General features: G+C 60.4%; 11 protein-coding genes across 11 annotated transcripts; 6 read left to right on the plus strand and 5 right to left on the minus strand.

The window, feature by feature from the left end:
• Nucleotides 1–425: 425 nt before the first annotated feature.
• On the plus strand, nucleotides 426–2,150 carry BDZ90DRAFT_262696 (WD40 repeat-like protein; the record flags this gene model as incomplete). Its single annotated transcript, XM_025508521.1, has 3 exons — nucleotides 426–693; nucleotides 794–1,089; nucleotides 1,167–2,150. 3 exons carry the CDS (start codon nucleotides 426–428, stop codon nucleotides 2,148–2,150), a joined length of 1,548 nt encoding a protein of 515 aa, XP_025359863.1.
• On the minus strand, nucleotides 2,146–3,620 carry BDZ90DRAFT_85790 (putative vacuolar atp synthase subunit D). Its single transcript, XM_025509893.1, has 3 exons — nucleotides 2,906–3,620; nucleotides 2,448–2,812; nucleotides 2,146–2,352 (listed from the first exon to the last, which is right to left on the minus strand). Exons 1-3 carry the CDS (start codon nucleotides 3,519–3,521, stop codon nucleotides 2,260–2,262), a joined length of 1,074 nt encoding a protein of 357 aa, XP_025359864.1. The 5' UTR covers nucleotides 3,522–3,620; the 3' UTR covers nucleotides 2,146–2,259.
• Nucleotides 3,612–4,940, plus strand: BDZ90DRAFT_85871 (hypothetical protein). The gene has a single exon (XM_025509894.1). The coding sequence runs from the start codon at nucleotides 3,790–3,792 to the stop codon at nucleotides 4,726–4,728; it is 939 nt and encodes a 312-aa protein (XP_025359865.1). The 5' UTR covers nucleotides 3,612–3,789; the 3' UTR covers nucleotides 4,729–4,940.
• On the minus strand, nucleotides 4,506–5,294 carry BDZ90DRAFT_234451 (hypothetical protein). The gene is made up of 3 exons (XM_025507024.1): nucleotides 5,207–5,294; nucleotides 4,966–5,101; nucleotides 4,506–4,876 (listed from the first exon to the last, which is right to left on the minus strand). The coding sequence occupies exons 1-3, from the start codon at nucleotides 5,236–5,238 to the stop codon at nucleotides 4,844–4,846; spliced, it is 201 nt and encodes a 66-aa protein (XP_025359866.1). The 5' UTR covers nucleotides 5,239–5,294; the 3' UTR covers nucleotides 4,506–4,843.
• Nucleotides 5,295–5,486: 192 nt separating this feature from the next.
• BDZ90DRAFT_234452 (COX4-domain-containing protein) lies at nucleotides 5,487–6,752 on the plus strand. Its single transcript, XM_025507025.1, has 4 exons — nucleotides 5,487–6,120; nucleotides 6,225–6,359; nucleotides 6,488–6,574; nucleotides 6,666–6,752. The coding sequence occupies exons 1-4, from the start codon at nucleotides 5,802–5,804 to the stop codon at nucleotides 6,710–6,712; spliced, it is 588 nt and encodes a 195-aa protein (XP_025359867.1). The 5' UTR covers nucleotides 5,487–5,801; the 3' UTR covers nucleotides 6,713–6,752.
• Nucleotides 6,753–6,994: 242 nt separating this feature from the next.
• Nucleotides 6,995–8,345, minus strand: BDZ90DRAFT_234453 (hypothetical protein). The gene is made up of 3 exons (XM_025507026.1): nucleotides 8,293–8,345; nucleotides 7,588–8,202; nucleotides 6,995–7,495 (listed from the first exon to the last, which is right to left on the minus strand). The coding sequence occupies exons 2-3, from the start codon at nucleotides 8,055–8,057 to the stop codon at nucleotides 7,102–7,104; spliced, it is 864 nt and encodes a 287-aa protein (XP_025359868.1). The 5' UTR covers nucleotides 8,058–8,202; nucleotides 8,293–8,345; the 3' UTR covers nucleotides 6,995–7,101.
• An 815-nt stretch (nucleotides 8,346–9,160) lies between these two features.
• Nucleotides 9,161–11,772, plus strand: BDZ90DRAFT_234454 (acyl-CoA oxidase). Its single transcript, XM_025507027.1, has 2 exons — nucleotides 9,161–9,523; nucleotides 9,613–11,772. The coding sequence occupies exons 1-2, from the start codon at nucleotides 9,186–9,188 to the stop codon at nucleotides 11,594–11,596; spliced, it is 2,322 nt and encodes a 773-aa protein (XP_025359869.1). The 5' UTR covers nucleotides 9,161–9,185; the 3' UTR covers nucleotides 11,597–11,772.
• Nucleotides 11,773–12,025: 253 nt separating this feature from the next.
• Nucleotides 12,026–13,548, plus strand: BDZ90DRAFT_234455 (hypothetical protein). The gene is made up of 2 exons (XM_025507028.1): nucleotides 12,026–12,442; nucleotides 12,542–13,548. Exons 1-2 carry the CDS (start codon nucleotides 12,322–12,324, stop codon nucleotides 13,300–13,302), a joined length of 882 nt encoding a protein of 293 aa, XP_025359870.1. The 5' UTR covers nucleotides 12,026–12,321; the 3' UTR covers nucleotides 13,303–13,548.
• BDZ90DRAFT_86020 (hypothetical protein) lies at nucleotides 13,383–15,068 on the minus strand. Its single transcript, XM_025509895.1, has 3 exons — nucleotides 14,826–15,068; nucleotides 13,668–14,735; nucleotides 13,383–13,598 (listed from the first exon to the last, which is right to left on the minus strand). The coding sequence occupies exons 1-3, from the start codon at nucleotides 14,955–14,957 to the stop codon at nucleotides 13,464–13,466; spliced, it is 1,335 nt and encodes a 444-aa protein (XP_025359871.1). The 5' UTR covers nucleotides 14,958–15,068; the 3' UTR covers nucleotides 13,383–13,463.
• Nucleotides 15,069–15,111: 43 nt separating this feature from the next.
• BDZ90DRAFT_86154 (DnaJ-domain-containing protein) lies at nucleotides 15,112–16,722 on the plus strand. The gene is made up of 2 exons (XM_025509896.1): nucleotides 15,112–16,373; nucleotides 16,563–16,722. The coding sequence occupies exons 1-2, from the start codon at nucleotides 15,250–15,252 to the stop codon at nucleotides 16,582–16,584; spliced, it is 1,146 nt and encodes a 381-aa protein (XP_025359872.1). The 5' UTR covers nucleotides 15,112–15,249; the 3' UTR covers nucleotides 16,585–16,722.
• BDZ90DRAFT_234459 (NAD(P)-binding protein) lies at nucleotides 16,512–18,409 on the minus strand. Its single transcript, XM_025507029.1, has 5 exons — nucleotides 18,196–18,409; nucleotides 17,919–18,031; nucleotides 17,450–17,831; nucleotides 17,234–17,357; nucleotides 16,512–17,158 (listed from the first exon to the last, which is right to left on the minus strand). The coding sequence occupies exons 1-5, from the start codon at nucleotides 18,277–18,279 to the stop codon at nucleotides 16,665–16,667; spliced, it is 1,197 nt and encodes a 398-aa protein (XP_025359873.1). The 5' UTR covers nucleotides 18,280–18,409; the 3' UTR covers nucleotides 16,512–16,664.
• Between the last annotated feature and the right edge of the window lie 484 nt (nucleotides 18,410–18,893).

Genomic DNA, 18,893 nt, shown 5'->3' on the forward strand with positions numbered 1-18,893 from the left:
GTGATCGGGGCGGGGTGGAAGAGGTTGCGAGATGGCGAGAGCGCAGGTCGAGTCGCGGCGGTGCGGTTGGGGCAACGAGTGGCCGTCTGATGCTCTGCGTGTGTGAGGACAGGGGCCCTATTGACGTCGACAGCGTGCAAAGGTTCTTGCTCCTGCTGCACTTTGCCACGCTGGGCAGCTGCCTGAGTAGACTGCTGCTGCTGATGCTCGTGCTGGCCATGGCGAACGGTAATGGCGTTGAGGAAGAAACAAAGCTCGTCTGCCTCGAAGCCCCGCCGAGTCGAGTAAGTGGATTGGCGCATTTTCCCTTTCCGCCGGCCCCTCGACGCAGACGAAGCCGCCGATGAATTTCACAGTTGCTTTCCGTCCTCTCCGCCACTCTCACTACCACCAAAAACAACCCAATCCCCTCCCTCTTGGGCAGGATGAAGATAAAAGCCCTCTCACGCTCCCTTGACGCCCATGCCCCCTCATCATCAGGTGCGCCCGCCCCTCAATCGCGCAACTTGGATCCAGCGCAGCATCCCTTTGCGCAGGCGAGGGAGTACACGAGAGCGTTGAATGCGGTAAAGATGGAGAGGATGTTCGCAAAACCATTCGTTGGAGCATTGGAGGGGCATAGTGATGGGGTTTACGTCGTGGAGATGGATAGGACGAGGGGCAATGTTGTGGCTACAGGGGCAGGGGATGGTGGTGAGTAGCGTGGCGCGGCGAGGCGCGGCGAGGCAAAGAGCCTTGATTGTAGCCCTCGAGTGCTGATTACCATCTCTCTGCTCTCCTCGCTCGCTCGCAGAGATCCGTTTGTGGCACCTACCCACACGCTCCCTCCTCCAATCAATACCAAAGGCGCACAACAGCATCATCCAATCTCTCTGCCTCTCTCCACTCACCTTTTCATCCTCCTCGTCCAATGGGCTGGGCAGTCGCAGGCTTCTCTCATGCGGGACAGATCGAACGGTGCAGATGTGGGATGCCAATCCTGATTCGGGCAGGATAGAGGCTGCCATGGATGACGACGAAGAAGATGGAGCGAGGGATGAGGATGGGACTATTGGTTGGCTCAAGGACCGCAAGTTAAAGAGGACAGAGGTGGGTGTGCGAGACGTGGACCGACACTGAAAGGACATCTCATGCTGACCCCTCCGCACCACTCGCATCACTCGCAGCCCCTGTTGACCTGGCACTCCAAAGTTGCCTTCAACTCCCTCACCCACCACGCCTCGTCCCCCATATTCGCCTCAGCTTCCACCAGCATCCAACTCTGGGATCTCTCACGCGGCCAGTCCTCGTCCTCCTCCTCTTCCTCCTCCTCCTCCTCCGCCCTTCAAACCCTCCGCTGGGGCACGTCCACGGGTTCCTCCTCCGACACCTCCTCAATAAACGTCGTCCGCTTCAATCAATCCGAGCCCGAGCTCCTCGTCGGCTTAGGCTCAGATCGCGGCGTGAACCTCTACGATACCCGCACGGGAGGGGCAGTCAATGGCATAACGATGAGCATGCGAGCAAACGACGCAGCATGGAACCCCATCGAGCCCAGCGTCTTCACGCTTGCGTCCGAGGACCAGAACTTGTACACTTTTGACATCCGCAACATGAAGAGCGCAACACAGATCTACAAGGACCACGTAAGCGCGGTAATGAGCGTAGCCTACTCCCCCACGGGGCAGGACCTTGTATCGGGCAGCTACGATCGTACCGTCAGGCTGTGGAGCGTAGGGAGGGGCAATCGCTCGCGGGACGTATACCACACTTCGCGCATGCAGCGCGTCTTCTCGACCGCTTGGACGGGGGATGCCCGCTTCGTCCTCTCCGGTAGTGATGATGGTAATGTTCGACTATGGAAATCACAGGCGAGCGAGAAGCTGGGCGTCATCTCCACTAAAGAGCTCAAAGCCGCCGAATATCGGGAAGCCCTCAAGAAGAAGTGGGGTGGGACGGCTACTACCCCTTCTGGGGGTGGAGTGGGGGAGATTACGCGCATCGCGAAACAGAGGAGGGTACCCAAGGCTATCAAGGGGGCACAAGGGTTGAAGAGGACTATGGAGAAGGCGCAGAGGGTGAAAGGGGAGAGGAGGAGGAAGCATACAAGGGAGGGGGAGAGGAAGCCTCAGAGTGCAAGGAAGAAGGCGATTGTGGGGGAGAAGAAGTAGTCGGGGCGGCGTTGACGATGGCGTTGGCGTTGGCCTTGGCGTGTAGTCATGAAGAGAGTGCATTGGATACTGACACCAGTCGCGAGGGCGCGCACGCACGCACGCCAATTTATACATGTACAAAGTCACCGATACGGTCGCGTGCGTCTTGGGCGATGCACTCTGCGATCCAGGTGATGCTGCGGATCTCTTGCTCCTTTAACTGGGCAAGGCGAGCGAGGAGCAGACAGGAGAGTAGTAGAGGGTTGGTCAGCAGCTGTGAGATCCTGTTCTCCAGTAGCACCGTCGCGCACTCACCTTGAGCCAAGAGTAGAATGGCGAATAGTTGAACTGACACATCGTCTCAATCCTATTCAACCTCGTCTCCTCTCTGAACATCTTTCCCTCCAACTCCTCCACCTCACTCCCCTCCTCTCCACCACCGCCTCCACCGCCACCCATACCTCCTTCCTTCCACCAAGCCTTATACTCTGGCACCATATCGCACACCTGTTTCACCTGGTCCACATCGTCCGCTCGAGCCAGGGCATTGTTGCCTTCAGGGTACAGTCGGCCGATGGAGGGGAAAAGCTTGGCTCGCTGTTCCTTTGTGAGGGAGGTGCCGAAGGAGTTCAAAGTGATGTTGAGGGTGCGACGATCCGCTTCGAAGGAGAGGAGGGAGCCTGGCGAGGCGAGGAGGGGCGAGTTGGGTCAGCTCCAAGGTGTAGCAGAGAGAGAGATCCGCGGGGCAGCGACGTGACGACTCGCAAACTCACCCATAGCAATAGCCGTCGTCCCGCCCAAACGCTGAGTAAAGTTGTAAAAGTCCTCCAAATACGCCTTGTAAAGGCTATTCCTGATAATCTCAATATTCAAATCATCCAAATCCGACGCGCTCAAACACTCCTTGAAGTACTCGGCCAACGGAGTCTCCACAACGACGCTGTTGTACAACTCCTCGACGGTAGTGGCAACACAGAGTGCCTCCATCCCATCAAAGTGACCCAGTGGGTGACATCGATCGAGCAACTCGTGCGTGTCCCGCTCGTGTAGCGTGCCCGTGATCAACAAGATGAGGTTATCGATCATGTATGCGTAGGTCAGGTAGTCTAGGAACTCCCTCAGTGGACCCGTAGCGTTATCCCTCAAATACTGGAACTCCCCCACCAGCTTCCCCGTAGCCTTTTCAGCGATGGTGGAAGTGGTGATGGGTGGCTGTTCGTTTGCGAGGAAGTTGCCGTAGTCTGTGGCGGATAGCTGCATCTTGAGGTCTTCGAGGGTCTCGCATTGAGAGAGTTGGGAGTAGGTCTGAGAGGTGAGGAGGGAGTTGCGATACCCTCGCACGACGCCTTCGAGGTAGCCGCCCGTGGCGTTGAAGGTTAGCATTTCCATGCTGGGCGGGCGAGAGGGGGGTGTAAGAGGAGGACGATGGTGGTGGTGGTCGTCGTCGTGGTGATGGTGGAGAAGGGGGGAAGGTGAGATGCGCCCGCCTCCTGACTGACTGAGCCAAGTCGAGTCCAAGTCGGTCTCGCCGCCCTCTGGCTCTCGTGTCTCTCTCTCCGCACGAGCCACGGCCAACGACTCGAAATCCCTCGACGACAAGCAGACAAATTTGTTCCCTCACTCACCCCCCCTCATTCACCCAGACGAGACGCCAACGATGCCCCCGCAACTCTCGTCGTCAGGCACCAACCCCTCCTATACCGACGAAGCCAAACAGCTCTTCCTGCACCCCTTCACCCCTCCAGCAAACACTACTCGCCGAGCCCTCCTTCGCCGGCTGCTCGTCCGCTCCATACCAATCCGCATCGCCTCCTCTTCCTCCTCACGCTCCTCCCCGCCCATAACCCTTCCCCTCTCAGTACGCCCCGCTCTCCTCCTCCTGAACATCGTGGATCTCCTCCTCCTCGGCCTACTAGGCTTCCACCCAGCAAGCTCCACAGTCGTACCCTTAAACGACAAGTTGCTCCACTTCATCTGCTTCTTCCTGGCCTCCCTCCTCTTCTACTCTATATGGGACGTACCCTCCACCACACGACGCACCTCCCCCTTCTACCGGTACCTACCACTAGGGTTGAGCTTCTTTGTTTGCTTCCTAGTCGGAGGGGTAGGGAGCGAGTTTGTTCAGGCACTGCTGCCGTATAAACGCTTTGATTGGTGGGATGTGGTGGCTAATCTTGCCGGGAGTAGTTTGGGACTCTGGGTTAGTTGGTGGGCGGAGAGGAGGTATAGGTTGGATAGGGAGATGAGGAGCGAGTATAGGGCGGTGGATGTTGAGGAGATTTATGGGGACGATGCGGGGAGCGATGCGGGGAGTGAGGGGGAGGGGGAGGAGGAGGAGCAGCAGCAGCAGCAGCAGCACGGTGCCGGTAGGCAAGGAGGGAGAGGACGACATGATCCTTGGAGTGCGCATGACGACGACATCTACTCGACGCAGCAAGGGGGAAGATCGAATGGCTCAACAATGTTGTTCAGCATCGATGACGATGATGATGATGTTGAGGAGAGGGCGGGGAAGAAGACGCAGTCGACCTCGATACCACCAGATGGGCAAGGGCAAGGCGAGGCAAACGTGTGGAGCGATGACCATGGCCGGTGAGGCCGCGATTCTTTTGTCGTTGCTGGATAATTGAAATCTGTATCAATTGTTGTGTCTTCCCACCCTCTACTGCCCCTCTACATCGTCTGCTCCCACGCTATCCTCCGCCCATCGTCTACTGCTGCTTAGGCTGAGCCTTGATGCTAGTCTGTTGTCGCAAGAGGATCTCAACGTCAGGTCAGTCCCTACTACTCCCAATTCTCTCATTGCCTACTCCTCTTGGCCGAAGGTACGCACCTGCTCCCCAGCTTTGCCATCCTTCCACTCCTGGTATCGCAGGCTCGTCTCACCACGACGCTCAGCCTTGACCCTCTCCGACTCCTTGAGGGCCGAGCGCGTCGCACGACCGCAGATGGCCGTGTAGCGGTTGTACCTAGAGGGGCGGGTAGGTGGGTGGGTGCGTGCGTGCAGAGGGGCAAAGATGTCAGCTGCGACGTGAAGGGCAAGGGGGAAAGGCGGCGAGCGCAAAAATGCTCACGAGAAGAATTGGCGCCAAGCTGCTTGGGTCATATTGTGGTCTAAAGGGTTGAGGGGATGGTTGGTGGGTGGTAAGGAGGAGGCGAGAAGGTCGAGGTGAGCGGTCGGTCGTCGTCGTCGTCGTATTCGCACTTGCACTCGCACTCAACCTCGAAGTGAGTCTCGACTTGATGCCACGCGCTCCCTCTGTCCGCCCCCGTTGGTCGAGCCAGTCGAGCATCGATTGAGCCTTGCTTGGTTGGCCCTGGCCTGGCCTGGCCTGGCCTGGCTGGCAAGCAAGCACACGGGGCGCGCGCACCCGGCCAAGCCCGCTCTCTCCGCCCTCGGTGAGCCAGACTTGACAGAGATGAGCGACGACTCGACTCGAGACTCGACACGCGGCAAGCGGCCGGCCCTCGCTGTGAGAGAGAGAGGAGCCCTCTGGCTCAGACTCTTGCAAGGCTGGATGAGGAATCGGAGACTACGGGGGGCGGGCGAGCGGGCGGGCGCGAGAATACCACGCTGCTCTCGACGACGAACCCGATCCAACTCATCCATCGTCTCCTTTCCTTCCTCCCCAACTCCACTTCCACACCATCATCACCGGCACCATCATAATGCTCACCCCCGCCCTCCGCAACACGTCTCGCAACGCCTTGCGCAGCGCTGTCCACTCGACCTCGGTCCCCTCGTCATCGCGCCGAACCCTTTTGACAAAGGCGGAAAAATGGTCCCTCTCCGACGCCCGTGAGGCAGAGGCCGCCCTCGAGGCTCCTGGCTCTAATGCCAACAAGGTGCAGCTTAGCCAAGTTGTACCCAACATCGAGGCACGTTGGGCTCACATGAGCAAAGTAGAGCAGTATGCCGTGTACCGCCAGTTGGAGGAGGTACAGCGCAAAGATTGGAAGGAGCTAAGTCTGGATGAGAAGAAGGCAGGTCAGTATCTCTCACTCTCACTCGTTCCTCTACGGGGGCCACAGGCAGGCGTAAACAAGAGGGTAGGCATGCTGACATTTGTTACCCTTCTCTTACGCGCGCAGCATACTTCGTCTCCTTTGGCCCACATGGCCCACGCAAGCCCATTACTCCTCCCGGTCAAGGGATCCGCACCCTCGTCGGTGTATCCGGCCTGTGTCTCGCGACCTTTGGTGTCTTTTACACGATGCGACAGTTTGGTGCGTAATACCGAGGCGATGCGATGGCTGTTCTCCCTTCTCCCCCTCCCGCCTCCCCTCTACTGCTACCGTGCCCTTTGTGAAGTAACGTGAAGCTGACCATCCCATCCTGCGCTACGCTCACGCAGCCCCGCCCCCGCCGAAGACGATGACCAAGGAATACCAGGAGCAGAGCAACGAGAGGGCGCGCGAGGACAAGATCAACCCTATCACGGGTGCGTAGACGGCGCGGGAGAGGGAAGAAAATCCTTATCATTGCTGATCGCGAGAAAGCTGAACCATCCTCTTCTTCGCCCGAACGCACAGGTATCTCGTCGGAGGGGTACAAGGGCAAGGGATATGTGCAGGAGTAGATGCGGGTGCGAAGCTGGGTAAAGGGCGCGAATGGTTGAGGTGGGGCGATTGGTTGGATAGAGGACGAAGGGTGGATCTCGCCAGTCAACGGCAGGCAGGTGGGATCGGAAGAAGGAACCACTTCAATCAGCCTCTCTCATACGGTTTCCCACGCAACTCAATGACAGACAGAGATACGCATGTTCGAAGACCAGTGAACACACTGAGATGAATGATCGCGACCGCGAGATTGGGCACGAGCAGGCAGGCAGGCAGGCAGGCAGGCAGGCAGGCATACAGCGATGTCCTGCCATGCTAGATGGATGGAAAGATGCACATTGTTGACTCTTCGCTCAACTCGACATCTCGACTGGGCTCCCCCGCCCATTTCAGCCCCTCCCACATGCTCTCACCTCTTTGCCTCCCTCACCTTCCTCTTGAACGCATTCAACCTCTCCCTCCCAAGATTAGCCGCCCTCAAACTAGCGTCACCCGCCTCCCCCTCTCCACCACTTCCCGCCCCCACCAAGCTACGAGGCGCGACCTTGAATCCACCCGCTACGGGTTGAGGGATATGCACATTGCGCCTGCTCTGATCGATCTGCCCTTGCGACTGCGAAGCCGCTTGCGATTGTGAATCGAGAAGACGTGCCGTCGAGGGGAGATAGGGCGCAGCGGCCTTGGGGATCTCCATTGCTCTGTACGAGGCAGAACGTTTTAGGATGGGACGCGACCACGCTTCAATTAGACGGTCTGCCCTGCGGCGCAGGTCCGGTTCGACGCGACGATTGCGCGAGTAGAAGCTGCGAGTGCGAAGAGGGAGGGGGAGCGAGTAAGTATTGATGTGCGTCAGTGTTTGAGAGAGAGGGCGTGAGCAAATCGAGCGCTCACTCACATGACGACCTTTCCCAATCCGCTCATCTTGAGCGAAATAGTATCAATCGCCGGGCTCAACTTCTCCAATCCCTTGAACAACTCCCTCTGAATATTAAGCGCTGGCAGACTCTTATCCGGTAGTGGCTCCAAGAACCTCCTGACCGCCTCGAGCAAGTTGGAATCAAAGATGCTCTGCTGCCAATGCTGTTTTTGCAGCCCATCCACAACGCGGGGCAAGAGGCGTAGTTTGGCGAGGGCGGGCTTGCGATCCTCGTTGGAGAGGACATCGTCGTCGGCTGCATTGAGCATTGCGCTACGCAGTTCTGCCACTTCGGCGTCCGCAGCCGGGTCGAGATCCTCGCCGTCATCCTTGGTGCGACGCTTGGGCTTGCGCTTTCCGGCTTTCAGGGCAGTGTTGATGCGCGTGTCGAGGTTTTTGCGTCGCTCTATGGGTGGACGTGGATGGGGAGAAGAGAGAGGGGTGAGCATGTAGGCGCAGCCAGAGTGTGGGGGAGAGAGATTCGCTGTGACAGGCCGCGCTTGCTTACCTTCCTCTGCCGTTAGCTGGGGAAGACCATTGTCCTCTTGCTCCTCTTGCTCTGCGTCGGGCGTATGATCCTTCCTTGACTTCTTCCTGCGAAGCGGCGCGGCAGGAGCGAGAGATAAGAGTCAGCATCCTGACCTGCCAGTCTAGGGCATCGCGCATCGCTCATCGCCTCCTCACCTCCTCTGAGATGATTCGCCCGCCCCTCCTTCTTCCTCTAGCTCCTCGCGCCTCTTTCTCCTCCGACGCTGTCTCTCAGCCTCTTCGTCGTCTTCTTCCTCTTCTTCCTCCTCCTGCTCGCCTTGACCCTCTCCCTGCTGTCGAGTCCCTCCCGCTGCGGCGTCATCATCCTCGTCGTCATCATCAAAGATGCCGCCAATGGCACGTCCTCCTCCATCCGCCTGCGCATTCCCTCCCTGCTCGTCCGAGGGGGAGAGAGGAGCAGGTTCGGGAACAGCCATAGGCGCTGAGCCCCCTTCGACTGCTTGCGATGGTGAGCCCGGCTGTTCTGGTGGGGTGGGAGAAGACATGGCTGGTGAGAGGGTGGGGTTTGGTCGTCAACGATGCGAGGCGTCACTGCGATGCCACTCCTACGCTGCTGCCGCCCTACGCTGCTCCCGTCTCTCCGTCTCTCCGTCCCACTCCCTCCTCTCGCTCGCGTGGCACCACCACTCCCCCCCTCCTGAGCATCGGAACGGAGAACCACTCGCTCGCAATCCTCGGCCTGGATCTCAGCTCAGCTCAGCCTAGCTCGCCGACCCCACATCGCTCCTTCCGCGTGGCGCACCGCTTGTCGTAGCTCGCTCGCGGAACAATAGGCCAGGCGTCCGCCTTTGCCGGTGCCGGCTTGGATGTCGAGCCTTGGGCGACCAGTAACTAACCTCGGCCTCGTTTCCCCACATCCGTCCCAAGTTGCAGGGCAGGGGCGTGCCTCAATTTCACGATTGGCGGATAGAGCGAGGAGCGAGGGAGCGGCAACCTTTGTCAAGGGAGTGTAAAGGGTTCAAAAGAGGCGCCTCTCGTCCTTGCCACTTGACCACCACCACCACTTACCCCTTCCCCTCTCCCCCACGATGCCCGCCCTCACCACCAACAACCCATCTTCCTCTGCGGCCTCATCAAGCTCCGCCTCGTCCTCCGGCCCGGCGGCGCGCACCACCTACGAGCCACTCAGCAGCGCCAAGGGTCCAGCCGGCTCATCGAACCCACCTCGCGTCTCCCTGCCCATTCCCATCGGCAACGTCGCACTCAACACGGTCAACGACATCGAGAAGGCGCGCAGTAAGGCTGCCTTTGACCCGGCCAAGATTGAAGAGGTCATCAGGGATGGAAGGATCGATAATGAGTCGAGGAGGAAGATCATCAAGACGCTCGATGCCGATGAGGTCTTTGGCGATTGGAAGAAGAGGATGTGCGTGCCCGGCACAGCGCGAGGACGTAGCGTGTTCCAACCATTACCATGCTGACCCTTTCACCCTTCCCCGCATCACGCCCCGCCAGGCTCCACTTCAATCGTGAGCAACAGATGGCCATGTCCCACAAAGCCTGCCGACGCCTCCTCGACATCGCCGAGCGCGACGAGTGGGACACACAGGAGATCATCGAAGCCGCCATCTCCCTCGACCTCCAGTCCCCCGTCACCATCCACTGGGTCGCCTTCGTTCCCGTAATCATGTCGCAAGGCTCACCCGAGCAGGTGGAGCGATGGGGCGGTCGTGCGATGAATCACGAGATCTTGGGTGCATACCTCCAGACCGAGCTCGGCCATGGGACCAACGTGCAAGGACTCGAGACTCTCGCCACCTACGACGAGGAGAGCGACTCCTTCGACATCCACTCGCCAACGCTCACCTCCACCAAGTGGTGGGCGGGCGGCTCCGGCCTCACCTGCACGCACGGCATCGTCCAAGCACAGCTCTACATCAAGGGGCGCAGGTACGGCCCTCACCTCTTCTTTGTACCCATGCGCTCCCTCGAGACGCACGAGAAGCTCCCCGGCATCGTAGCAGGCGACATCGGTCCCAAGACGTACGGCGCCTTTGGTGGGCTGGACAATGGGTGGGTCCGCTTCGACCACGTCAAGATCCCGCGCGACAACATGCTGGGGAAGCACGCACACGTGAAAAAGGGAGGAGAGTACGTCAAGCCCCCGAGTGACAAGTTGAGCTATGGAGGGATGATCTTCATCCGTTCGCAGATGATCGACAGGACCGGCTGGATGCTCTCCCGCGGTATCACAATCGCGACGCGTTACTCGCTCGTGCGCAGGCAGTTCCGCGACCCGGACGCCAAAGAGGGTGAAATCGAGCGCAGCGTGTTGAGCTATCCCTCTCTCAACCGACGCCTGATGCCCCTCCTCGCCAAGTCCTTCGCCTACATCATCGCGGGGCGCCGCATGCGTATCCTCTACGAGGAGATGGCCTCTCAGCTCGAGTCGGGCGACACGACCCTCCTCGCCGACGTCCACGTCGCTTCCTCCTCCCTCAAGGCCTACTGCACCAAACAGTCCCTCGACGGTATAGAGGAGTGTCGCCAGGCCCTGGGAGGACACGGCTTCTCCGCCTACGCCGGGTTCTCGAGCCTGTTCCCCGACCAGGCACCAACGGTCACCTACGAGGGGGACAACTATGTCCTCTGCCAGCAAGTGGGGCGAGCAATGCTCAAGATCGCAGGAGAGTTGCAGCGCAACCCGCAGGGCGCCAACGTGTCGAACACGACGGACTTCCTCCGCGCTCTCGCCACGCCCAATGCTATCCCGTACACGGCGCCGCAGACGGCCGAGGAGTGGCTGCGCCCCGAGTCCTGGACGGGGGCCCTGCGTTTGCGCTGCGCACGCAGGGTCGCGGACCTGCAGGCCGAGATCACCCAAGCTGGGCGACGCTTCGTTGACTTGAGCTGGGACTGTGTAGAGGTGGCCAAATCACACGCCGAGATTGTCGTCAATGCGTGGTTCACCGAGGGGGTCGAGGGGGACGCCCAGGCCTACGGAGAGGAGGCCAGCCACTGGTTGCGCAAGATCGTTGCCTTGAATGGTTTGACGTCCGTTGCCAGGGATATCACACCGCTCGCCCTTCCCGCGGCCGAGGGTCGCGAGTTGGCAGGGTACAAGAGTGGGCAAGCCGTCCTCGGCCCCAAGTCCGTTCTGGCACTGGAGGCGGCGGTACGCTCCTTGGTAGAGGAGGTGCTCGGTCAAGCGATCCCAATGTGCGACAGCTTTGGTTGGAGCGATTGGGAGCTTGGCTCCAGTCTTGGTAGGAAGGACGGGCGTGTCTATGAGAGTCTGATGGCTGAGGCGGAGGGCAACCCGCTCAACCACGCCCCCAAGGGGAACAGCATCGACGACGTTGGGCGATACACGTACTCGGCGCCGAATGGGGGCAAGTACATCAGTCATACCTTCAGGGAGGAGCTCGAGCCTTTGTTCAGGGCTGCGGCTGCTAGGAGTGGGGAGGAGCCCATCAAGGGGAGTGGGGCAAAGCTGTAGTAGAGAACAGTAGACGCGTGGACCCCGCCCGCGACTTGGCGAACTGCTGAGATTGATCTTTCTGTAAATTCCCTCCGACAGCTTTACATCTGGGCTTAGGCTAGGCTAGACGAACCTTTCTCTTCTATCTCTCTTTGTGGTGTCTTTGAATAATAACGACAGAATGACTTCTCGACCTCGCTGCGCCTCGTATCGTAATGCTCGCTCCCTCCTCATCGCTCGGTGCTCTCGGCCCGGCAGGGGAGAAAGAGTAAAAGAAGTCGCCGGGCTTCCTCCAACGCAAGGCAGCGTAACAACAGGCAACGCACCGGTTCCTTCGCGCCCCGCCCCGCCCTCGCTCGCTCAGGGGTCCCCTCTTTGCACTCTGCACTCTGCAGCTCGTCGGTGTGTCGCTGGCGCGGGAGCGGGGAGAGTCAAGCCTCTCTCAATCAACACACACACACACGCACAGAATCGCGGCGATTAATGAGGCGATGCAAGCAGCAGAAGCAGAAGCACATTCCAGCTGGCTGGCTGGCGGTCAAGGGTGAGAGGCAGGCCAGGCCAGGCTAGGCCAGCCCAGCTGCTTGACACTTCACTCAAGTCTTGGCGCGCGAGCAACACGCACGCCCGATGTCCCCTTCGCGACTTGACTTCTCTTTCTTTCACTTCTCCTCCCTCTCCTCCCAACACTACCACTCCAGCAAATCAGCATCCCTCCCTCTTTTCACACACTCTTTCGCAACATGTTCTTCCGCAACGCCGTCGCTGCTGCTGGCACCGCCCTGGTGGCCGCCTCTACCGTTTCTGCTCAGGGCAACGTCAACTCGGAGATCGCCGAGGCCGTTCTCAAGTACGGAGCCCAGGGTGAGCAGGCGCGACAGAGATCATCAACCCGCTCCTTGCACCATCGATACTGACACCCCCTTTCCCTTTGCCCCCACCCCCCCTCTCTCTCGCCGCCAGGTCTTCTCCCCGGCGTCGTTAACCAAACGGACACCAACGTCAGCTCGGCGTTGATCCTCTCCTTCGGCGGTCAAAACGCCACTGTAGGCCGTTCCTTCACCCTCCCCGCGGACGACGCCACGCTCAAGCAGACGCCCGAGTACCAGCTCGACGTCCCCTCGACGCTGGCCGCACAGTACGCCCAGGAGAACTTCACAGCCATGCTCGTCGACCCGGGAGCGGCTGGCCAGATCCTTGGCGGATCCCTCGTCACGAGGCATTACTTGGCTAACAACCTCAAGTACGAGGGTGGCCGCCTCACCAACAGCACCCCTGCCATCCAATCCTACGTCGAGCCTGGCCCGGCCGCCGGCTCAGGCGCGCACCGCTACATGGCTCTAGTCTTCGCGCAGGGCTCCGACTTCGAGGCCCCCGAGGGTCTCAATGCCCCCGGCGTGCAGCTGAGCAACATGACCCTCAGCGAGTACATCGACGAGTCCAACATCGGCAAGATTGTCGCCCTCTCCTACATCACAGTCGAGGACACCAGCCAGGGAGAGCAGACCTTCTCCACCACCTCGGCCGTCCCCTCCGCTTCGGTTGAGGCTGTTGCGTCGCACCTGAGCCAGAGCATCGCGGGCAGCCCAACGGCGGCTGCGTCCGGGTCGAGCGGGTCGGGTGGATCGAGCGGGGCGGCCTCGTTCGGTGTCAAGGGCTCTACGCTCGCCGTCGCTGGCTCGTTGGCGGCTGCGGCCATGCTCGGCTTCCTCGTCGTCGTATAGACGCTCCTCGCGAGCAGCCCTGCGATACAACCCCGTCGTTGACGCGTGAATTGCGTTGGAAGCTTCCCATCTCTGAGGCCTCACGCTCCGCGCTTCCACCTCTCACACATCTCATCTTCTGCTCCTTCTCGCCCCGCCCTAATCCGCCGTGCCGCGCCACGTCATGTCGCTACTCTTAACCATTCACGCACGAGCACGAATTGGATCATGTATGCAATTCCAATCGCCACGTCATCCATCTCACTCTTTTCCTCTGTTCTCCCCTGCCTGTCTGCTTGCCCATCTGCCCGCCTCGCCTCCCCCCTCGCCTCCTCTCATCTCCCCTCCTTCTTCTCAAGCACAGTAGCCCTCGTCTCCCTCCACGCCCTTCTAGCGAACCAGCCGGCCTCCTCCTCCCCTCCGCTCCACCACAAGCTGGCAACCAACCCAGGCCCGCCAATGAGCGCCGCAAGGCAGGGAGCGAGAGGGCCGCGTCGTTGCTCTAGTGAGGGGTTTCCCGCCGGAGCCAGGGAGAGGGCACGAAGGCAGTCGGCGCGCAGCTGGCCAGAAGAGGGGGAGGGCGAGGTGGAGGGATCCATTGGCCGTAGTACGGCTCGCTCGACGAGGATGGTGAGGAGGAGGAAGACGGAGGCGAGCGCGAACTCCGTCAGAATGAGGCGTACCACCCCGTCTTTGAGTGGTTGCTCGTCGGCATGGTAGTACAACCCCTTGCCTAGACGGGAGAGACCGTACCAGTACAATGCTGCGCTTGCCAACCCGACCTTGCGGTAGTAGGACCAGGTGCGCTCATACGTGTATGCGACTTCCTCTGCCCCGTACTCCATGAGCTGCTTGCGCGCCTCGCTGGCTGTGGTGGCGCGACGCGGTGCCAAGAGGGTTGCGAGGGTGAAAAGCGCAGCGAGGAGGAGAGGGGAGAAGAGATAGAGCGTGTTTGCTGTTGACCACGAGGGTGAAGAGGGGGAGAGGATGCCTTGCAGCAGAGCAGCTCCTCCGAGTAGGACGATGCAAAGGTTGGAAAAGTACACACCCGACGCCGGCGTGGGGGCGAGAGGGATCCTCTCTGGCCCGCCGGAGCGCGACTGTGCTAGGGATCCCAAGGTGACAAGCAGCGTACCCAGCGAGCAAAGGGCCGCTCCCGATCCCACTGCTCGGGCGAGGAGGTGCACCCCCACGACGGCCAAGGGGCCAAGGAGGGCGCTGCGCGTGTTCGGGGAGGTGGCTACATATCCCTGCCTCATCAGTACTGGGAGGATCACCGAGAGGAGCAACGCGCTACTGCCCTTTGCTGCGCGCGTGGAGGAGAGCTGCGTGTAGAGGGGACGCACGGAGCATACGTAGGCGTCGAGCTGCGGAAGGAGGTTACGCGTTGCGCGTTGTGAGTTGGGGAGGGTGAATGGGCAGGAGGTGCGTTGGAAGAGGGGATGTGAGGAGAGCTATGCGTGTGTGTGGTGGAGGAAGGAAGGGGCATCAGCGTGACTGCGAGGAGAGAGCATACATAGATTCAGACCGCGTTGCGTACTCACGCCTCCGGGCCACCAGAGTGCGGCCGACGCGGCGACGCTGATGGCTACGCCCACAGCAGGATAGATGAGCAGGGCCGAAGATGATGTGCCGCGCTGCTGCTGCTGCTGCTGCTGCTGCGGCTTGAGAGCCATGACTACGTCGTGTGAGCGTGGATCGGGTAGGTTACGTGGAGAAGAAACACAAGAGGCAATCAACGGCGGAAGGAAGGCGCAGGCGGAACGTGCGCGTCGGCGGCAATAAAGGCGGGAGCAATCCACTCGACTGGACTGGCTCGTCTCAGGGCGGGGCGGACTGCCAAACTCGACTCGGACGACATTTGCGTCTGGCGTGGAGGAGGCGGGCCAGGGCGAAGCAGAATTTTGTTTCATCCTCCCCCTCCTCCTCCTCCTCCTCCTCCTCCCGCCACCCCGCTCGCAATATTCAATGGTAGCCGACACCTACTACTACGACCTACTAGGCACAGACCCCAGCGCCTCACCTGCCGAGCTGAAAAAGGCCTACCGCAAAGCCTCCCTCGCCAATCACCCGGACAAGAACCCAGGAGATGAAGAGGCGTCAGCAAGGTTCCAGGAGATTAATGCGGCGTACGAAGTGCTGAGCGATCCCTCCAGTCGGGCATCGTACGACGAGTGGGGGCCGGATGGGCCTGGTGGAGGGCCAGGAGGGGCAGGAGGAGGACCGGATATGGATGATCTTTTCGCGCAGATGTTTGGCGGGGGAATGGGAATGGGCGGCGCCGGCATGGGAGGCATGGGAGGCAGGGGTGGACCACGCCGTAAACCCCCTCGCGGCGAAGACTCCATTATAGACTACGACGTCACCCTCTCCGACCTCTACCTGGGGCGAGTCGCCAACTTCAACCTGAGCAAGCAGATCATCTGCCCCTCCTGCTCAGGCTCGGGAGGCAAACCCGGCACGCAACCGCGGGAGTGCGTCAAGTGCAAGGGGCAAGGACGATGTCAGCAGATGCGCTCCATGGGAGGAGGGATGATCGCGCAGAGCTGGGCAGTGTGCGACGCCTGTGCCGGTGAGGGCTCCAAAGTACGGGACAAGGATGTGTGCCGTAAGTGCAAGGGAGGCAAGACGATCAAGGATCGGCAGAAGTTGGAGCTACGCATCGAGCGCGGTATGGTGGATGGACAGACGATTATCTTCAAAGGACAGAATGACGAGGAGCCAGGCGTGCCACAGGCGGGAGATATCATCTTCCGGCTCAAGCTGCAGGAGAACGAGGCGTTCCAAGTCAAGGGGCTCGACCTCATGACAACCATTACCCTCCCGCTAAGGGAGGCACTGCTGGGTTTCGAGGAGCCGCAGACGGTGCTTGTCCACCTGGACGGGAGACACGTACAGCTCTCCAAGCCGGGTGGTAAGGTCACGCGACCAGGCAGCGTGGATCGACTTGTGGGGCAGGGCATGCCCCGTGAGCGAGACTTGGGACCACGCGGGGACCTCTACATCAAGTGGGCCATCGCTTTCCCCGCGGATGGCTGGCTCGAGGGGAGAGGAGAGGCACACAGGGCACTCAGTAGTGTTTTGCCACCGCCGCGCAATTTCGCCGCGGTTGACGGGGATGGAGAGGGGGAAGAAGAGGGCGAGGGGAAGGAGGACGTGAGTGATGCCGTCGAGGATGCGGGGAAGGGCGAGGAGTTTGGGCGCAACCAGCCTACCCAGAGGAGGGATCAGGGTCAGGAGGATGGGGCCGGCTTCTGGGAAGATGAGACAGAGGGACCGAGAATGGGGTGTCCGGCGCAATAGAAGAAGGCACATGCGAAGATTGTGCACGGCAAAATGCTGCTACTACCACTCCACGATTAAGATTGGCGCGACGACTACGACTACGACTTCTCCACCTCGAGCAATCCGGGCGAATGCGAGGGCAGGTCCTGCGCGATCTCGTCTTGCCCCCGGCTCTTGTCCGCCTTGAGGTCCTCCAGCACTCGTTGCCACAACCTCGCCCTCACGAGGGGATCAGCACACTCCGGCCTCATCCAGCTGGCCGTAACCCTATTCACGAATCGCCCTCCGTACTTGATGCTCTCCCCCATGGCGAGCACGGGGGGTTGTCCCGTCTTTGCCGTCTCCACCACTGCCCTCGGCAAGCCCAAGTCCGGCCTGAGAGCCGAGTGCAGGATGGCGAGGGAGCCCTGGAAGGTGTTGACGCTGAGGAGGTTGATGACGAAGTTGAGCAGTTGCGGGAGGGGCCAGGGAAGCTTCTTGATCGAGGGGTTGTTCCAGATGTTGCTCTTTATGAAGCCAGGGTGGCATCCGTGTACGATGACATGGCGATACGAGTCGGAGCGAGAGAGACGACGTTGCAGCTCGACGGTCCCTGTGGAGCGTGGGATCAGAGTGATACAGGTCAACGTCGAGCGTAGAGGCAGTGTACGCGCTCGCACACACTCACAGATTTGGAGGCGCAGCTTCGTGTCGCAATAGAATCGCACCCCGTGCAAACCCCCGCTGGTGCGCTTCTCATTGTTGAAGTTGGCAAAGTCGAGGAACCCGCCGAAGTGGAAGACGGACGTCGTCTGCGGGCGTGAGGGCCGGGCGCGAAGCAATTCAGGTCAGGTCAGCGTATCGTCTACGAGCTTCTCTTTCTCATCTCGCCCCCCGCACGTACATTTACGATGCGCGGCGCCTGAGCCTTCTTCATGCTGGGCAGCACATACAGCGTCATGAGACAATGTCCCAAAAAGTTAACCTGGTTGGTCAACTCAAACCCATCCCTCGTAATAGTCCTCTTCCCCACGCTCAACCCGGCATTATTCGCCAGAATATCGCACACCATCCCGCTCTCCCTCCAACGTCGCCCAAAGGCCTTGATGGAGTCGATGGACGCGAAATCGACTTCCCACCACTCGAGCTGAGAGGGGGAGATGGAGCCAGAGGAGCGTGAGAGGAGCTCAGAGATCGTAGCCGTTGGGTGTTGCTCGTAGCTGGGGGCGTCACGGCAGGCGAGGATTACGTGGGCGCCCCAGAGGGCAAAAATGTAGGCCGCTTCCCTGGTGAGCGCAGCGAGAGCAAGCGTGGAGGGCGCACGCAGTCTCAGTATTTCGTTCATTCTCTGGTCCCGCACTCGAGCGGCTCACTTTCCAATGCCCGAGTTGGCCCCAGAAACAATGACGTTCTTCCCCCTCAGGTCCTGCTTCGGCGGGAGAGCGTACGTCTTTCCTGGTCCTTTCTCTCCGCAGAATTGCCAGAACTGCGCGTAGCGAAGTGCGAGGCGAGGCGGGGCGAGGCGAGGCGAAGTATAGCAAAGGGAAGCAAGACAAAGCGGAGAGTGTCAGTCGATGTCGATGTCGACCTCGAGGTTGAGGTCGAGGCTGCGGGTGTGTGGTGGAGGGGCGAGGGGAAGGGCGAACTCACAGTACGACGCAGGGCGCCCCAGTTGGGCGTGGTCTTGAGTAGGCCGCCACCTTGGCAGTGCGTATCGAGGACGGAGGGCGGCATGGCGAGCGGTGCGAGCTAGCAGATGATGGAGGGAGTCGAGATGAGGATGTGTGGTGAGAAAGGAAAAAGTCGCTGATCGAGTATTGTGCTTAGTCGTGTCGATCGATGAGATACCCCGCACTCCCGCACTCTGTTTGCTCGGCTTCGCTGCACGCACGCACGCACGCACGCACCCTCGGCCTCAGAGAAAGAAAGACAGTCGCTTCGACAGGCGGCCGTGAGGGGAAAGCTCGGCGATTGAACGAGGGGCGGACGGACCAGAGGGCGTGTGAAAGATTCGAGGCGGGAGGCGGGAGGCGCGGCGATACGGCGAGGCGAAGAGCAAGGGTCGAGTAATTGAGTGTTGAGATAATCGATGCTTTTCATCATAATGTACAGGATTATCGAAGTCGACACATCGCCGCAGCTCGCAACGAGGGCTCAGCTCACTGCATCCTAGCCATCTTGCTGCTCTGATCGAAGCCCCCGGGCCCGTCGAAACCGCGCTTCATGCCCCCGCGCGGCATTCCCATTGCCATTCCTCCACGACCCATCCCCATCCCCATGGCGCCGACGTGGTTGCCCATGCGTTGTTGCTGCGGCGGTGGGGGACGAGCGAAGCCGTTGTTGGTGAG

Source organism: Jaminaea rosea (assembly GCF_003144245.1).
Source record: "Jaminaea rosea strain MCA 5214 unplaced genomic scaffold BDZ90scaffold_16, whole genome shotgun sequence".
Taxonomy (NCBI): domain Eukaryota; kingdom Fungi; phylum Basidiomycota; class Exobasidiomycetes; order Microstromatales; genus Jaminaea; species Jaminaea rosea.

Excerpts from the sequence above, each read along its gene's own strand:
- BDZ90DRAFT_85790 (XM_025509893.1), bottom strand. The coding sequence starts at position 3,521 with ATGGAAATGCTAACCTTCAACGCCACGGGCGGCTACCTCGAAGGCGTC. Across the intron at positions 2,813-2,905 it reads GACGACGGCTATTGCTATGG|GCTCCCTCCTCTCCTTCGAA; the intron begins GTGAGTTTGCGA and ends TCGCCTCGCCAG. Across the intron at positions 2,353-2,447 it reads CATTCTACTCTTGGCTCAAG|TTAAAGGAGCAAGAGATCCG; the intron begins GTGAGTGCGCGA and ends CGCCTTGCCCAG.
- BDZ90DRAFT_85871 (XM_025509894.1), top strand. The coding sequence starts at position 3,790 with ATGCCCCCGCAACTCTCGTCGTCAGGCACCAACCCCTCCTATACCGAC.
- BDZ90DRAFT_234451 (XM_025507024.1), bottom strand. The coding sequence starts at position 5,238 with ATGACCCAAGCAGCTTGGCGCCAATTCTTCTC. Across the intron at positions 5,102-5,206 it reads GCTTGGCGCCAATTCTTCTC|GTACAACCGCTACACGGCCA; the intron begins GTGAGCATTTTT and ends CCGCCCCTCTAG. Across the intron at positions 4,877-4,965 it reads ATGGCAAAGCTGGGGAGCAG|ACTAGCATCAAGGCTCAGCC; the intron begins GTGCGTACCTTC and ends TTGCGACAACAG.
- BDZ90DRAFT_234452 (XM_025507025.1), top strand. The coding sequence starts at position 5,802 with ATGCTCACCCCCGCCCTCCGCAACACGTCTCGCAACGCCTTGCGCAGC. Across the intron at positions 6,121-6,224 it reads TCTGGATGAGAAGAAGGCAG|CATACTTCGTCTCCTTTGGC; the intron begins GTCAGTATCTCT and ends TTACGCGCGCAG. Across the intron at positions 6,575-6,665 it reads CAAGATCAACCCTATCACGG|GTATCTCGTCGGAGGGGTAC; the intron begins GTGCGTAGACGG and ends CCGAACGCACAG.
- BDZ90DRAFT_234453 (XM_025507026.1), bottom strand. The coding sequence starts at position 8,057 with ATGCTCACCCCTCTCTCTTCTCCCCATCCACGTCCACCCATAGAGCGA. Across the intron at positions 7,496-7,587 it reads GGATTGGGAAAGGTCGTCAT|CTTCTACTCGCGCAATCGTC; the intron begins GTGAGTGAGCGC and ends TCGCACTCGCAG.
- BDZ90DRAFT_234454 (XM_025507027.1), top strand. The coding sequence starts at position 9,186 with ATGCCCGCCCTCACCACCAACAACCCATCTTCCTCTGCGGCCTCATCA. Across the intron at positions 9,524-9,612 it reads GGCGATTGGAAGAAGAGGAT|GCTCCACTTCAATCGTGAGC; the intron begins GTGCGTGCCCGG and ends ACGCCCCGCCAG.
- BDZ90DRAFT_234455 (XM_025507028.1), top strand. The coding sequence starts at position 12,322 with ATGTTCTTCCGCAACGCCGTCGCTGCTGCTGGCACCGCCCTGGTGGCC. Across the intron at positions 12,443-12,541 it reads TCTCAAGTACGGAGCCCAGG|GTCTTCTCCCCGGCGTCGTT; the intron begins GTGAGCAGGCGC and ends TCTCGCCGCCAG.
- BDZ90DRAFT_86020 (XM_025509895.1), bottom strand. The coding sequence starts at position 14,957 with ATGGCTCTCAAGCCGCAGCAGCAGCAGCAGCAGCAGCAGCGCGGCACA. Across the intron at positions 14,736-14,825 it reads CACTCTGGTGGCCCGGAGGC|CTCTCCTCACATCCCCTCTT; the intron begins GTGAGTACGCAA and ends ACACACGCATAG. Across the intron at positions 13,599-13,667 it reads CCGGCTGGTTCGCTAGAAGG|GCGAGGCGGGCAGATGGGCA; the intron begins GCGTGGAGGGAG and ends GCGAGGGGGGAG.
- BDZ90DRAFT_86154 (XM_025509896.1), top strand. The coding sequence starts at position 15,250 with ATGGTAGCCGACACCTACTACTACGACCTACTAGGCACAGACCCCAGC. Across the intron at positions 16,374-16,562 it reads AGTAGTGTTTTGCCACCGCC|AATGGGGTGTCCGGCGCAAT; the intron begins GCGCAATTTCGC and ends AGAGGGACCGAG.
- BDZ90DRAFT_234459 (XM_025507029.1), bottom strand. The coding sequence starts at position 18,279 with ATGCCGCCCTCCGTCCTCGATACGCACTGCCAAGGTGGCGGCCTACTC. Across the intron at positions 17,832-17,918 it reads GCCAACTCGGGCATTGGAAA|GGAAGCGGCCTACATTTTTG; the intron begins GTGAGCCGCTCG and ends TGCGCTCACCAG. Across the intron at positions 17,159-17,233 it reads GAAGCTGCGCCTCCAAATCT|GGACCGTCGAGCTGCAACGT; the intron begins GTGAGTGTGTGC and ends CACGCTCCACAG.